General features: G+C 38.6%; 1 protein-coding gene across 1 annotated transcript in view; it reads left to right on the top strand.

Moving 5' to 3' along the window:
• The window catches only part of LOC132824896 (receptor-type tyrosine-protein phosphatase R-like), a 215802-nt gene extending 200424 nt beyond the window's left edge, over positions 1-15378 (top strand). Inside the window, exon 14 of the mRNA XM_060839743.1 lies at positions 14748-15378. Coding sequence (XP_060695726.1) covers positions 14748-14841 — 94 coding nt within the window. The 3' untranslated portion in view covers positions 14842-15378. The remainder of the gene's footprint in view (positions 1-14747) is intronic.
• Positions 15379-16641: the final 1263 nt, after the last annotated feature.

Genomic DNA, 16641 nt, shown 5'->3' with positions numbered 1-16641 from the left:
AGATTGGTAGGGGTAGGAACCCTCAAGCCATTTAAGAAGTATTTAAGTAAGCATTTGGAATGCTATAGCATGCAGGACTACAGTCCAAGTGCTGGCATATAGAATCAGAATAGATAGGTGTTTGATGGCCAATGTGGACATGATGGGCCAAAGGGCCATGTTCCATGCTGTAAAGATTCAATGACTCTTTGAGAGAATTGGAATGGAGTCTTTACAGCAGTGTGTTGCACATATGTAATTCACAAGGATGTGTGCTTGTAATTTCTTCAATAAAGTGTTAGAAAATGCAGTCAACAACGCTATTATCGGACTATTCACCTGACCTGCATACCAACACTCAGTTCAAGTGTTCGAATCTGGAGACATCACCACAACCATAATCCAAACATGAACATGAGGGTTTTAAAGGCAAGTGATAATATCAGTTGTTGAAAAGGAGATGGAAATCATTAAGAAAACTTTCAATGCCTGATATTAAATGTAAACGTGTGGCCGCAATACTCCTTTAGGCTCCCACATATATAAATCAAACCTCCCCAGCTGCCCTACAAACAACTGATCACATAGTCCTCCCAAAACTACAACTTACCTGAAGCTGAGTCCTTTCCCACAGCCCAGCAGCTGCTTCCTGCCAACTTCACTCAGGAAACTGACCACGCCTGTTCTATCAGAGCACAGGCATTAAAATCCTACAAATGACATATTGCTGAGGGGACAGTTTGTTGCATCCCTAATTTCCATCCCTCACCCAGAGCCAAGTTCAAAATTAGGGACAGAAACCGAAACTGCTGGAGAAGTTCAACGGGTCCAACTGGACTCGAAACATTAACTCTGTTTTCTCTCTACAGAAACCGCTGAGTTTCTTAAATAATAGTTATTTTTGTTTCATATTTCCAGCATTTACAGCTCTTTGTTTTATTTTTAAAATTGGGATTTGGTGTCTGTTTTCACCAGTTTGTAATGAACATTTAGACTGAAAGGAAACTTTTAATTTTCAATCTGCTGAACAAACTGGGTTTTGCTTAATGTCTCTCAGTCTATGATAATAGCCATTATACAACTTTCGACAAGAATACTGTTGGAACCTATGGTTCTACCATTGTCTCTAACTGGAAGATAGTACAATGGTTTTCTATGTTTCATAAAGTGAATGAAGCATGTCACAGCAATTTGCTTCTAGTTTGACTGGAATTCGTAAAAGGTTCATTGAGCAGTTTCACTGAGTTGGAGAAGTTTCCAATGGGATACTTCTGTGGGTTTTAATAGCTAGCTGTCTCCATGGTTGATCGTAACTAATTGATCAAGTACAATTTAACCTTACTTAATCAACATTCTGGAGCCTATTGTTATTCATCAAATAAATCAGGCAGCTATTCATCAAAATCTGTCAAAATCTAAATGCGTGGTTGTGGTTTTGGAATCTCACTTAATCCAGAAATATAGTTCTGTACTATTCAACGGCTTTTGTAGCAGATGTTAGTTATTTAATTTTCTTGGTTTAGTGTAATTAAATTACAGAATTAAATTCAATTCTTGTCAATTTTGCAACATAAAATGCAAATGAGATCAAGGTGCCCTTTTCACAAAGTCATTAAATTTTGTAAATGGAAAGGGACTGGGTTTAGGTGAAGTGGGCTGGATGTTTACACTGTGGTGATGTCACAATTACAGTCAAACTATTAGGGAGATTCCAAGTCGAAACTAAATGTGTCACATTGAGAAAGAAGGGAAGATTGGAGGTCATTGGTGTCTACATGTCTCCTCCATTTCCCTAACTCATGACCATCATAAATAAAGTTGCGGTAGATCTCCCACCCATCCTCTTGGGAATGACATGTGGGATGAAAAAGAAAAATGGACTGGTTTTGTAAAGCCAGCTCTGATTCCAAGTTGGTTGCATCATTTTGTTAAAAGTATAGAATATCTAGTTATTCAATGTGGAGTTTCTGTACTTGAAAGCATGACTTTGTAAGGACCGCAGATGTGTACTGTTACAATGATTGTTACAAACTGAATTAAATGAGGGCAGTAAAATGAATCTCAGCTGGTCCAGTCTGTAATTGTAGGAATGTTCAAGCAGCGAAATTTTCTTTCCTTGAGTCACATCTGTGGAACTGAAGCTGCTACCTAATGATTAGACAGGATGTAGTGCAGTCTGTTAATATTAGTGACAGGAAAAATGCTACACTTTGTGTGGTCTTGTGATCTACGATAAGACATCATTGCCATTCAGAACAGCCCTGGATAATAAAGCAATATTTCAGTAAAAAATGCAATTTTGCATTAAAAATAGCTAACATTGAAGTTGGCGTGTTGATATAAATAGTTCAGATCCGAAATATTCTGTAAAGTTTCAACTGTAATATAATCACCCATCAAGAATCCTCTCAAAAACTTTGCCCAGTGCAAGTGAATTAAAATATTTTCTTTGTGACTGAACCTGATCTGGACACAAACTGAACTCAGTCAAGATTGTGATGCTGGAAAAGCACAGCAGGTCAGGCATCATCCGAGGAGCAGGAGAATTGACGTTTCGGGCATAAGCCCTTCATCAGGAATGAGACTTGTGGGTCAGGACTGGAGAGGTAAATGGAATGGGGGTTGGGGATGGGGGGAGGTAGCTGGGAAAGCAATAGGTGGATGAGGGTGAGGGAGAAGGTGATAAATCAGAAGGGGCAGTGATGGGCATTATCTGGAAGGCGGTGCTGAATTGTAGTCTAGGAACTGGGATAATGTGGGGAAAGGGGAAATGAGGAAGCTGTTGAAATCTACATTTATCCCATGTGGTCAGATATCTGTCAGAAAATCACTGGCACCTCTCCCATGTCATCTATTGCATCCATTGCATCCAGTGTGGTCTCCTTTACATTTGGGAGACAAGACTCCTTCTTCCGGATCATTTCAGAGAACATCTCTGGGACGTCTGCACCCACCAATTCCTCCGCCCCATGGCTGGACACTTCAACTCCCCTCCCACTCTGTCAAGAACATGCATGTCCTGGGCTTTTCCATCGCCAAACTGTTACCCCACCCAATGCCTAGAGGAGGAACGCCTCATATTCTGATTGGGACCCTGCAACCACGTGGGATAAATGTGGATTTCAACAGCTTCCTCATTTCCCCTCCCCTCACATTAACCCAGTCCCAAGCCTCCAACTCAGCACCGCACTCCAGCCCTATCCATCACTGCCCCCTCTAACTTACCACCTTCTCCCTCACCTTCATCCACCTATCACTTTCCCAGCTACCTTCCCCCATTTCCAACCCCCTCCCATTTATCTCTGAGCCCTGACCACAAGCCTCATTCCTAATAAAGGGTGTATGCCCAAAACGTTGATTCTCCTGCTCCTCGGATGTTTCCTGACCTGCTGTACTTTTCCAGCACCACACTCTCGACTCTGATCTCCAGCATCTGTAATCCTCACTTTCTCATACAAACTGAATTTAAAACAAATTGCTCCACTGACCATATAGCTCATGTGAGTGACTGATATCTTGAAAATCAAGAGCATGATTTTCTTATTTTAATCTTTATTTTCTGAGTTAGCAGAAACAAATATGCAAAACAAACCCGAATGTTTCAAAAATATCACAAAACAAATAACCAAAGCTGTGACATCCCTAAAAATTGATGCTATCCTCTCCATGCATTGTCAATAAATTTTTAAAATAATCAAAATAATCTTTCAGTGTGATCAGGGTATGATAGGTAAAACCATACCTTTTCTTTTCTTTTTTTTATTAAACAAATTACAAAACAGTTTACAATAAACATTTACAGCTGTACAAGAGACAGCAATTTTACAAGGGAGAGGAGCAGCAAAGCTAGGCCCCAAACCCTACCATTTGACCATTTTACAGGGAGATGAGGACAAACCTCAAATCCCAGTTCCACAGTTAACAAGACAGTGACAATGACATTTGTACATTAAACAATACGGTTACATACAGAAGTGCAGACAATACAGACCCAGCAAGCCCCTACCCGTCCCACCTTCCGACCACTCTAAGGCAAAAACCATACCTTTTCAGTCCATCTCATCCACTCATGATTGGTGGTGGACACTTAAACAAGTAATTGGAAGAGGAAACTGTCCAAGTATTCATTTCCTCAGTGATGGAGGAACCTAGCGCACTGTTAGAAAAGACAAAGCTGAATTACTTACAATCATCTTCAGCCAGACATGCCATGTGAATGATTCATCTCAACCTCCTCATGCAACTCGCAGCAATGTGGATGCCAGGCTCTAGTCAACTAGATTTGCTCCATGTGATATCAAAGTATGGCTGAAGATTCTGGATAGGCTAATGACATTCCAGCAATAATACAGAGTATTTGATCTCTAGAATTATCTGCACCCTTGCACCTTAGCCAAACTGTTCCTGACAACTACAGCAATGTGGAAAATTGCCCAGTTATATACAAGACAACTCTAATCTAGCCAATTATTGCTTAAGCATCAATAAAATGATGGATGTTGTTTTGACATTGCTAACAGGTGGCAATTCTAAGCTGTAACCTGCTCACTGCTACTCAGTTTGGATTCCACCACAGGCACTTAGCTCCTGACTTCATTATAACATGAATCCAAATATGGACCAAAGCGCAGAACTCCAAAGATGAGAGGAGCGGAAAGGGATGCCCTTCATCAAGAAAGCACATGACTGAATATGGCATCAAGTCCCTGAGCAAAAGTGAAATCGGGGAAAACTCTCCACTGATTGGAGTTATATGACATAGGAACATAGTTATTGTTAATCATTTTAGTCCCAGGACATCTCTGCAGAAATTCCTCAGGGCAGTGTCCAAGGTCCAATAATCATCAGCTGCTTCATCAAAGGCTTCTCTCCATCAAAAAATAGGAAGTGGTGATGTTCACTGATAATTTCACAATTCACAAAGGTTCAAGAAGACAGCTCGCCACTACCTTCTCAAATAAGTGTTGGCCCAGCCAGCAATGCCAATATCCTGTGAGCGAAGAAAAAAGTTCAGTTCAGTTTGTGACCCCCTCAGACACCGAAGTTCTCCATGCCTGCATGTACCAAAACATGGAGAACACCCACAATTGAACTCATAAATAATAAGTAACATTCATCCCATGCAATTGCCAGTCAATGACCATCTCCAACATGAGAGAAATTTAATCATTTCCTTTTGACCTTCAGAGGCAATACCATCACTTAATACCCTGTCATCAGTATTCTGTGGACAACCATTTTCCAGAAATTAAACTGGATCAGCCGTATAAATACCATGGCTGCAAGATCAGGTCAGAGAATAAGAAGTTTGCTACCAACTCAACTCTTTATTCCCTAAGCCCTGTCCACCATTTGCAAAGCACAAGTCAGGATAGTGAAGGATACTTTCCACTTTCCAGGATGTGTGCAACTCCAACAAAACTCAAGAATCTTCACTCTATCCAGGACAAACTATACCTTTTTGACTGGCACCACATCTACAAACTTAGACGTTCATGTCTTCCTCCACTGATGCACAGTGGCAGCAATGTGTACCATCTACAAGATGCGCAAGAAACACCTTCAACACCATCTTCTAAACCTGCAGCCTCCACAGGCCAGAAGGGCAAAGGAACAGATAGATGGGAATACCACCATCTGTAAGTTTCCCTCCAAGTCCCACATCATTCTGACCCAGACCATATTGCCTTTCCTTCACCTCTGCTGAGACTAAATTTTGGAATGCCTTCTCTAAAAGCACAAGAGGTGGACTAGCTCAGTTGGCTGGACAGCTAGTTTGTGACACAGAGTGATGCCAACAGCGTAGATTCAATTCTTGTATGAGATGAGGTGATAGTGAAGGACTTCCATCTCAACTTCTCCCCTTGCCTGTGGTGACCCTCAGGCTAAACCGCCACCAGTTATCTATAACTATGGTCATTTGGGAATCTGACTACTTTACCTTTAGGTGTATGTACACAACATGGACTACAGCAGTTAAAGAACATGGTTCACCATCACCAACTCAAGGACTAAGTATGGGCAACAAATACTGGCTGAAACAATGATGCTTAAATGATCTGCAGTTAGTCATTGAATTCACCAAAACATGTAAATAAAAGATGTGAGGAAATTGAAAACTGCTTGCTTGATGGAAACAAGGTGAATTTGTTCATAAAGTGAGAGGGAGTGATTTATCAGCTTTTTCCTACTGAAAGTACATTCAAGACAATCTTCCTAAGGACCTACCACTGAGCAACCAAAGTATCTGTCCAAGTCAGGCAGTAATTTCATTCAATGTTCAATTCATCATTGCATGACATTCACAGAGCCCTGACTACCTAATGCAGATGAGTGCTGAGCAGACTGTGCTCAATTTCAGCTGGCTGTACAGTGAGAGAGTGGCAACAGAAATGCTCTGTCTTCCTCAACATAACCAGCATGGACTGCTGTAACACTCGATCCTCCCACTCCCTGGGGCATAGAAAAAAGAGAATAATAAATGCTTCATAATGATTTCAAGGTTGCTTCTATCTTTTATGGTAGCTCACATGTAGCTTTGCTATTTTTTTCGTCATACTATTTATAGATTCAGTAATGATGACCACACGGAGCAATTATCAGTGAATAATGCAACCTCTGTGTTTCATAAAATAATTAATTCACTGTTACTGGCTATAATATTCCTACATATATGCAACTTTACCCTTGGTTTTATAGTGTATAATATTCCCAGATAAACTTTTAAAAAATATGCTTTCACACTGTTTGAATTGGTAACACCAGTGCCCTATTAAAAAAGCCAGAACACTGGAGTGAGTAAGCAGTGCATTCTAGAACTGAAGCTTTTCCAAACATATACAACCTTTGATGTGTTTTATTTATAAGGGCTATCTACAATTTATATTAAGTCATTTGGTAATTGCAAATTCAGACTCTTCTTAAATTATGATGTATATTTCTTCCAAACAGCATCAGCAACAACATTTCATAATTGCACAAATATTTAAAGTTTCAAAGTGCAACATGTGAGTGTCAGGATTATAAGATAGAGGCTGCGATGTAACCTAAAATTTTAAAAACATTAATTTGATAGAAAGTTGGGAATATTCCTTCATGGCACAAGAACAATGCATTTTTTTTTAATATTTGAACTTTTGTTTTAAAAAGGTGGAGTGAAATGAAGAAGAGCTGTTTTAAAAACCATTGTTTTGTAAAGGTGCAGATTTTCTCCCAGACCAGAAACTGTCTGTTCTGCGAAGCCAAAAACTCAGTTTAACCCTAAAGGAAACCAGTCATCTTTCCTTTGGCAGTTGCTATAAACTGTGACTTTTAAGATTGTGTGCTCTAGAGTTTTAGTAGTATTCTTACATCCAGTGCTTTATATCTGTTTACCTACAGCTGTGGACTAAATACAGTGTAAATAATATTATTTTTTCTTCAGTACAGAAAACAGGTCTGTACTTTCTAATCAATCTTGGTCAGAAAGCTAGGTCAATTGGGGCAAGACCATAACGTGTATTAGCAGATGTAGGTCATTCAACCCATCAAGTCTACTCCCCCAATCAATGAGATCATGATTAATCTGGCAATCTTCAATTCCACTTTCTTGCTTTTCCCCATAACCCTTGGTTCCCTTACTGATTAAAAATCTATCTGTGCCTTGAATGCTTAACAACCCAGCCTCAACAAAGCACTGCAATAAAGAATTCCACAGATTCACTATCCTCTGAGAGAAGAAATTCTTCTTCATCTCTGTTTTAAATATGTGACCCCTCGTTCTGAGATTATGACCAATGATTTTAGACTCTCCTTCAAGGGGAACAACCTTTCAGCATCTGCCCAGTCAATCCCATAAGGATCTTGAATGTTTCAATAAAGTTGGCTCTCATTCTTCTAACTTCAGTACAGGCCCAACCTACTCAGCCTTTCTTTGTTAGACTATCCTTCCATGATTTCAGGTAAGTGAACCTTCTCTGGTCTGCCTCCAGTGCAAGCATCTTTCTTTAGCTACAGGGCCCAAAGCCATTCACAGATTTCCTGCACTATGAATACTTCTAAAATAAACTTTAATATTTGGAATGACTCCAAGGTATAATGGATCAAAACAGAAGTTTTTTAAACAATCAACATCGCTATTCAGCCATTTCCATTAGAAACCATCCTCCAGAGGACAAGGAAGCAAGAAATATTTTTTAAGAAAAGCAAATGGCCGAGGGTAGATCTTCCTGAAAGGAGCTGCGTGTGTGGATGGGAATATGGGACATTAGAGAAAAAGAGAGAAACGATGTCAGAAGCAGATTAACCATGCTGGTAATCAGCAGGTAATGAGCGGTAAGGGCTACTGGGGAGATATAGAGATGGCAGGATGGGATTGGATGCGGAGGAACAAGTTGTTTCCAGAGGAGGAAATGCAACTGAGTTAAATAAAAGGCTCAATCTTTGAGGTGAAGAAGTTTATTAGCTCCTTGCAATCAGAAGTCAGGACAGATGGTATGATAGAAATGTCAAGAAGTGTGGTGCTGGAAAAGCACAGCAGATCAGGCAGCATAAGACGAGCAGGAGAGTCGACACTTTGAGCATAAGCTCTTTGTCAGGATAGAAGTAGCTTATTTTATAAGAGAGTAGTTTGGGCTCACCTTTTCCCTTGAAGATTATAGGGGTTAATACATTTTCATGTTTTGAGTAATGTTAGCAATGCTACGTTGGCCTTCTTTTCAAAACATTTAATTGATGAATAGGATAAGGTTTCAGGATTGATGAAATGGAAACATGTGTCACTCATGATATGCCTGTGTGAGGGAACCAAATGTAACATTTCCAGGTTTGCTGATGACACAAGACTAGGTAGGATTGAGAGTTTTGAAAAGGAGGCAAGGCAGAGTCAAGGTGATTGAGACAAGTTGAGTGAATGGGCAAATGCAGTACAATATGGATAAATGTGAAATTATATTAATTGGTGTGAAAAACAGAAAGGAAGAGTATTAAGTGTATGGTAATCTATTAGGAAGTATGGATGTAGAGAGGAATCTGGGTGTTCTTATGTACCAATCAATGAAAGTAGACAGGGAGATGCAGCAAGAATTGGTAAAGTAAATGATACATGGCCTTTATTGCAGAAGTTTGAGTACAGAAGTAGGGATGTAGTTATATACAGGACCTTGGTGAGACCACATCCACAGTACTAGGTACAATTTTAGTCTCCCTACTTAAAGAAACTTAAAGAAAGAATATTCTTGCCACAGGAGGTGCATAGAGAGTCACTAGCTGATACCAGAGATGGCAGGACTGCCCTATAAGGAAAGATTGGTTCGACTGAATTCTGAATTCTTTGGAGACTATGAGGAAGACAGGGGATCTGATTGAGAAATATGAAATTCTAACTGGGCTGGATGGACTAGATTCAAAGAGACAAGAATACAAATTGCTGGTAAAACTCAACAGGTCTGGCAGCAAATGTGGAGAGAAATCAGAGTTAATGTTTCAGGTCAAGTGATCCTTCCTCAGAACTGCAGAACTAGATTCAAAGAGGATGTTTTCCCTCGGGAGGGAAGTATACAATGAGGACATATTCTCAGGTTACAGAATAGACTATTTCAGATTAAAATCAGGAAATATTCCGTCAGTGAAAGGTAATGTACACAATATAATTACTCTCAAAATTTGTAGAGCTCAGAGCTGCTGTCAACATGGTCTTCAGGAGTTAAAGCATTCTGCAACCACAATTTATCAACAGCCAAGGTGGTGAAGATTGAATTTGGTTTTAGAGTATTGATGAAGTAGCTGACTTTGTTCTGGTTTTTCTTCTGAAGTATGGTTGCACCAGCATTTTTTTTTTCAGTTAAATGGTGCATGCTTCTAATCTGAGACTTATAGATGATGATTGGCTTCGAATTGATTTTAGCTGGCCTCTCTTTTGACCTTGCCGCTATAATATTGGGAAGGCTTAATCAATTAATATTTTGGTGAATGGTACATCCCAGTGTGCTGTTCATAGATGACTAAGATTTTGGCAAATCCTATAAAGTGTGCTTGAATTTGATGAAGTTTCAGATGGAAAGATTCCCACACCCTCCTAAGAATAGATGTTTTGGAGCATAATATTACAATATTCGGTGGGACAGACCCACTGAAGGAACTTTGAAAATGGGGCAAAAAGGTGAAGCTCTGTAGTTTCTGACTTAAGCACCAGACTGAATGCTCCATTTGAAGAATGGCAATAATGAGTACTTGTCTGGCAGTGCAAGCACCAACCTCAAATTGTTTTCAGGATCCTGATTTCAATAAGGCCGGACTTGAATAGCTGAGGGACTCTGAAATATCCACTGAAACATCTGCACTGTTAATTTGGCTGAATATTTGAAGAGGCACTTCAGTTGTTGCATGGGAGTTTTTCCAGGTTTCTATGGGGTTCGTGTGATTCATGCTTGGTGCAATATGCTCAGACAGAATGGAGCCATTGCCAGGGACCCACTGACACTGTAAATAATGCTAAAATAACTTATCTTGCCAATCTGAAATTGCACAAGACAGGTCATTTGAGTCGTGATGGATGTTGATTATGAATAGATAGAATGCAGCAGTGACCCAAGGGCATCTTTTTGAACAAGCACAAGAATTATATGCACACAGCATAGCTATAATTTTGCACAACTATTTCCTATGCCAGAAAAGTGCTTTAGATTTTACTGGAACCTGATATTTTCTCTCTCTTTCTTTATTGCTGTCTGTCATTTCCCTGCACTTTCTCCCCACATCACAAATAGCATTGTTGTCAGACTGTTTAGTTCACTCTATTAGAATTATGTTTATGAATTTACACTGCAAGTATAAAGTCCTCAGCTCTTCAAGTTGACTTGAGCTATGACTATGCAGTGTTAAAAAAAGGAGCAGAAAATAAGTCAAGTCCCATGTATTGGTAGTACCATCAGGTGTTGGGAGGTGCTTCGGTGTCTTGTGAGAGTTGTTACTCTGAATATTTTACACTTTGCCACTAATATAGAGGGTAGACAAGCAGGAGGCTAGAAGAACATAGCAAAGCAAGCAGTACTAGGAGATGGAGAAGTCAACATTTCGGGGCTGTAGAAAGGTTCCATCCAAAATGTGGATTTCTCCATCTCCTGTTGCTGCCTGGCTTGCTGTGTTCTTCCAGCCTCCTGCTTGTCTACCTTGGATTCCAGCATCCACAGGGCTTTTCTTTTGTCCCTAACTAATATGGAGGGGACAAAATCCACTGTAGGTTGGTGTAGGGAGTTCCTATGTTGTATGTTTACATGACCTCCAATGTGATGGAAGGCTGAAACATCATCAAAGGCCAAATACACAAGTGGAAGAGATGCTACTGCCTTTTCACTAATGGAAAATGAGCCTACCTGGCAGCCAATTTCTGAATCATGATATTTTATCAGAGTTGTTTGTTCAAACCTGATCTGCTCCATAAAATTTAAAACCATGTTGATTTTTCTTGGCTTGATTCAAACTTGGCATAATCCACGAAACTTCCCACCTCTTGTGGCTTTTACTCTTTTGAGGTATTTGGATATTTTTGGTAAATACTGTTCCCTAATTGTCCCTGAACTAAGTAGTGCACAAGGGCATATAAAAATCAACCAAATTCTGGATCGGGATCATATTCAGTTTCCCTCCCTAGTAGTGCAGTAGGGCATATAAGAATCCACCAAATTCTGGATCAGGATCATATTCAGTTTCCCCTCCCCTATAGTGCGGTAGGGCATAAGAATCAATCAAATTCCAGAATTCAGTTTCCCTCCCTAAAGGGCATTAATGAATCAGATTGTTAATTTAATTTAAATACCAACAGCTGCCTTGTTGTGATTTTATCCTCAGGTCTCAAAGCATTAACCCGAATTTCTGAATTACTAGTCCCATGACACCACCATGCCCCCTATCAAAGATGAACATTTCAAATTGAGTGTAAAACACACCATCCTCACTCTCTTATGTAAATGTGGTTCCTCCCTATGTCTCTTAGAATCAATAATGGAATGTGGAGTATCTTAGTTCTTGCACTACCCACGCTGAATTATTTTAGGTTCCATAAACGAGCTGCTTTTATTCTGATTGTGTCTTGTAAAAGAATTCAGTTCACAAATCTCACATGCTTTATATGGGACTAAGGCCCCAGATTTATCTGGGATTAAATTCTCAATGAGAAGTACTGAATCATGTAAAAATCTATTCATGACTATGCACGGCTTAATTTTAAATCTAAAACAGCTGTAGTATTCCAGAACAAGAATCAAAATTAATAGTAGGTGCTGAAATGTTTAAAGTCACCTAATTAAACTGTGAAATAGTCAATGTTATTTTAGAAGGGGAGAAGTGAATGCTGTCCAGTCTTTCCAGGAAATAAATCCAGAATTAAAGTAACACCATGCCTTTCACAAATCTAAAGCCAAAAAACTGTCCATTTGTACTTCTTTGATTCATGCTCCTGCGGGCAAGTCATAGAGTCATAGAAATGTGCATCACGGAAACGGACCCTTCGGTCCAACTCGTCCATGCAGACCAGATATCCCAACCCAATATAGTCCCACCTGCCAGCACCTAGCCCATATCCCTCCAAACCCTTCCTATTCATATACTCATCCAAATGTCAGTGATGGAACATTGGCTTTATCTGCTACTTCCACTACAGGATAATATCCGCTATCCTCTCAATGAAAATAGTTGTCTTCTTATGTCACTGGACTATTTCCACAGATATTGTTTGATGGTCAGATGCTTCGGGGGTTAATCCAGTTTTTTGAAAATGTTGGTATGTTTTATTTGATTTCTCAGTTGGTGAACATACAATCTGAGTTTTGCTAAAGCAGTATTTGACATTTTACAGCTTAATTTATTTTGAAACTCAAACTTGAGAGAAATGAGCTATTTTAGTTCATCTGATTCCTCTGTCTTTATTGTGATGATGACAATGCTGATATATGTGTGATTCATTTGCTCATTATTTGATTTCACTGTGGTCACAAACCAATACATTTACAGTACCCATACAAATAGTTATGAGCACCCAACTGAAAGTTCAGGTAACAAGCACCTTTTTTATTGATCTGTAAATTCAATAATCATAGGGAGATAATCAGAAGTGACGTAGTTTAAACTTAATAGCTCATGACCTGAACTGATACATGCTCATGCTTCCCTTCATCTGTATGTTAACAGTAGTAAAAACCTAATGGGGAAAATGATTGATTGTACAAATGATAATCCGTTAAAATGCAGGAATTTTTAGTTCAGTGTTATTGCAATTCCTTATTGATTATTTTGCACAGTCATTTAGAGAAAAAGGCAAAGTCCAAATTTTTGCAGCAGTAATGGCAAGGTCAGTGGTCACCATTGTTACTCTTGTGAAACTTGCAGTGTCTTCTGAAATCCACCTAGACACAGTTACGTGAGAAAATCCAGATGTTGTCATCGGTGATTCTGCAATTCCTCACAGGAGAAGCTGTTGAAATCCCCACAGACAGCATTGACTTAGAAAAAAAGTCCTTTAATACTAATAACTTGTAAAACTCTAGGAAAATATTAAATTTTGATGAATGATGTAAAACTTTTTTTCAAAAGATGTAATAAGTTAACATTACTCCCAAAGCATACTTTTCTCTGCATGGAAAACTAATTTCCCATTGGTAAAATGTCAACATTATGATAAAAAATCGTTTATTTTTAAGAATTTGTTTGTGGAATTTCAGCTTCTGTCTCGATCCCATAAACCTAGCCACTTATTTCATTATGTATACAATATATTTAAAGTTAATTTAATCAGTGCTTTTTACTTCCTGGTTAGCTGTCTAAAAGAATACTTCAATCTGATTGGTTGCTCATTTTTTATATAATAACATTTTACTGAGTGCTAGTGATACCTTTGAAACAGGATTCAAATTGGTGTTTGAATCAGGAAAGGGGAAATTCATGCCACATAAATTGCTAGATCCTTATGGCTGATTATTTTCAAGGTCAGTGGTGAATGCCATTGATATGCACTCCCTACAAAATTTAATCTCAAATGCAAACCTGTAATTTTCTGCCTATCACCATTCTCCTCACGTCAATCTTTACTGTTCTCATCTCTTTCATCTCTTCCAAAGGATGCTAATCATGATGGCATGAAATGGGGTGGCTAGCATTGCTGCTTCACAGCATTAAGCAAAGTGAGGACTGCAGATGCTGGAAACCAGAGTTTAGATCAGAGTGGTGCTGTAAAAGGACAGCAGGTCAGGCAGCATCTGAGGAGCAGGAAAATCGATGTTTCAGGCAAAAGCCCTTCATCAGGAATTATTCCTGATGAAGGGCTTTTGCCTTAAATGTCGATTTTCCTGCTCCTCAGATGCTGCCTGACCTGCTGTGCTTTTCCAGCACCACTCTAATCTTGCCTCACAGCATTGGGGACCTGGGTTCAATTCCAGCCTTGGGTCACGATATATGTGGAGTTTTCATGTTTTCTCTGTGTCTGTGTGAGTTTTCTCTGGGTGCTCCAGTTTCCTTCCACAGTCCAAAGATGTGCAAGTGACTGGATTGGAAATGGTAAATTGTCTGTAGTGTCCAGAGATATCCAGTTTAGGTGGTTTGGCTTGGTAGATGTGCGTTTATAGGGATTAGAAGAGATACTCTTCAAAGAGTCAGTCCAGGCTGAATGGCCACTTTTCACACTGTGGTGATTCTATGAAATGTTGATAATCTTTGAATGTAATTTTAGAAAATTGTATGTATTCATTTTTATTTTGACAGAAATTCAACGTATTTTTACTTGTTTGTTTTGATTACAGAGGAGGAATGATTCAGACAAGTGAACAGTATGGATTTGTACACCATGCTCTGAGCCTTTATGGGAGCACAATCTCAGCAGACACTAGACAGTGAATCTGTCAAATAATGCAATACATTCGTGAAAAACTTTAATTCTACGTTATATGGAAGTAAGGTGAATTATCTCTTGAAGGTAATGAAATATATATTACCTGGAGAAACAAGAACAGGAATCACCCCCAGTAGAAGGGTGATACATGTAAACACAGGTACAGTACAACAGGAAAAAAAAGGTTGCTGGATTGATTAAAGATACCTGAGTGAATGTTGTGTCAATTTTCCTAAATTCTGTTATAGGAAAATGCAGCTAACTGACTTTATGTGAAATATTATCTGTGTCTAAGTAAAGCCTTTTTTATGTTAAGTTCAGTTCAACAATACTTGGAAACCTGATGGTCTGAAAAAAGCAATGCCTGTTGAATTTGCTTTGAGAGATAAAGAGATTGGGTAAAAGTGTAACACCCAGCCCTTTATCAAATGTTTCCGTATTTTGAACTCTTGGACACAGCTCTTGATGTGATTTATTAATATATATACACATGAAAAATGCTATTTCATAAGTGGTGAATTTTATTTCTTTACCACATTATTGTCTTGCTGCTGAAATGCACAAGTGTTTTATTCATGAATTTTAAATAAATGTTCAATTCTGGAATCTTTTAAAACTCTCTAAATGTTTTGTATGCAATGTAGATGCAGGTTTTTATTTGTGACATGGTGTTAAATTGTATGCATATTTATAATCCTAACTAGCAGTCAAGATGCACAATGTTAAACAATCACTGTACGTACTCTTATGTCTATGACAATGTATTTGTATTGAGGTTGTCTAAATGTACAAGCTTCTTAGATATTAAGCAAATCCCTATGATTAACACATACAGGATCTCTCTCTCTCTCTCTCTCTCATGTTGTGAATTAGTGTCAATATTTTGTTTCTCCTGGCAGAAAAGAAGTGCAATGTGGAACTGTATGGAATGTATAATAATGAGAATGGAAGCCTGAAAATATGAAGCATTGATTAGCTTTATTCTATATGCAGCTACTTCGTATATGTTCCATTTGATGAGACATATTTTAAATTCCTTTTTTGTCATGTGCAGGAAATTGTTTACATTAATAAGTTGTTTACAGAAAGCAGTGTGGAATCAGCACAGGATAATTTGTGTTTTGTTCAGCCCTGTTAATTCTTGTGTATGATGACAATAAATACAATGAATTTTTGAAATCTTGTTCTTGAGCATGTATTTTAAAAAGAAACCAAATATTTGGAGCAAGAGTGAATTACAATGATGTGCACTTGTATTTAATCTTATCCCTATCAATAATTTCAATTAATGTATTCATCTAACTAAAATATTACAGTGCTCAGCAATAGGAATTACAGTATTTGAGGCAGGAGCCCTCAAGACTTTTAAGAATCATTTAGATTAACACTTGAAACACCATAATCTCCAAGACAATAAGTCAGTTGCTGGACAATGGGATTAGAGTAGATGGATGTTTGATGACCAGCCATCATGGGCCAAATGTTTCCGTCTTCTAAAAACTGTATGACTCAAAACTAGAGTCAATTCCCTAAACTCAATTTATTACAAACTCTTTGTATATACATAGTTGGAAATTAGTTTGCTATCAATCGTTGTTTCTAGTATATAAATGCTGTTTAAAAAATACTGTTGGCTCTTATGGGCACAGCTCAATTTCCATTTTGAAAGTGGTGCATTGGGTTCCACGTTTAATAATAACTCACTGCACAAATCGCCATATATTTTAAGGAGCTGAGGATCCAATTGGCAACTAATGCCAACAGGTCTTCTCCACAGTAACTTGTTTTATGAAATGTTCCAACTG

This window comes from Hemiscyllium ocellatum, chromosome 19 (assembly GCF_020745735.1).
Source record: "Hemiscyllium ocellatum isolate sHemOce1 chromosome 19, sHemOce1.pat.X.cur, whole genome shotgun sequence".
Taxonomy (NCBI): domain Eukaryota; kingdom Metazoa; phylum Chordata; class Chondrichthyes; order Orectolobiformes; family Hemiscylliidae; genus Hemiscyllium; species Hemiscyllium ocellatum.
Note: the sequence above shows the minus strand (reverse complement) of the source record. Positions and strands in the feature narration are given on the sequence as shown.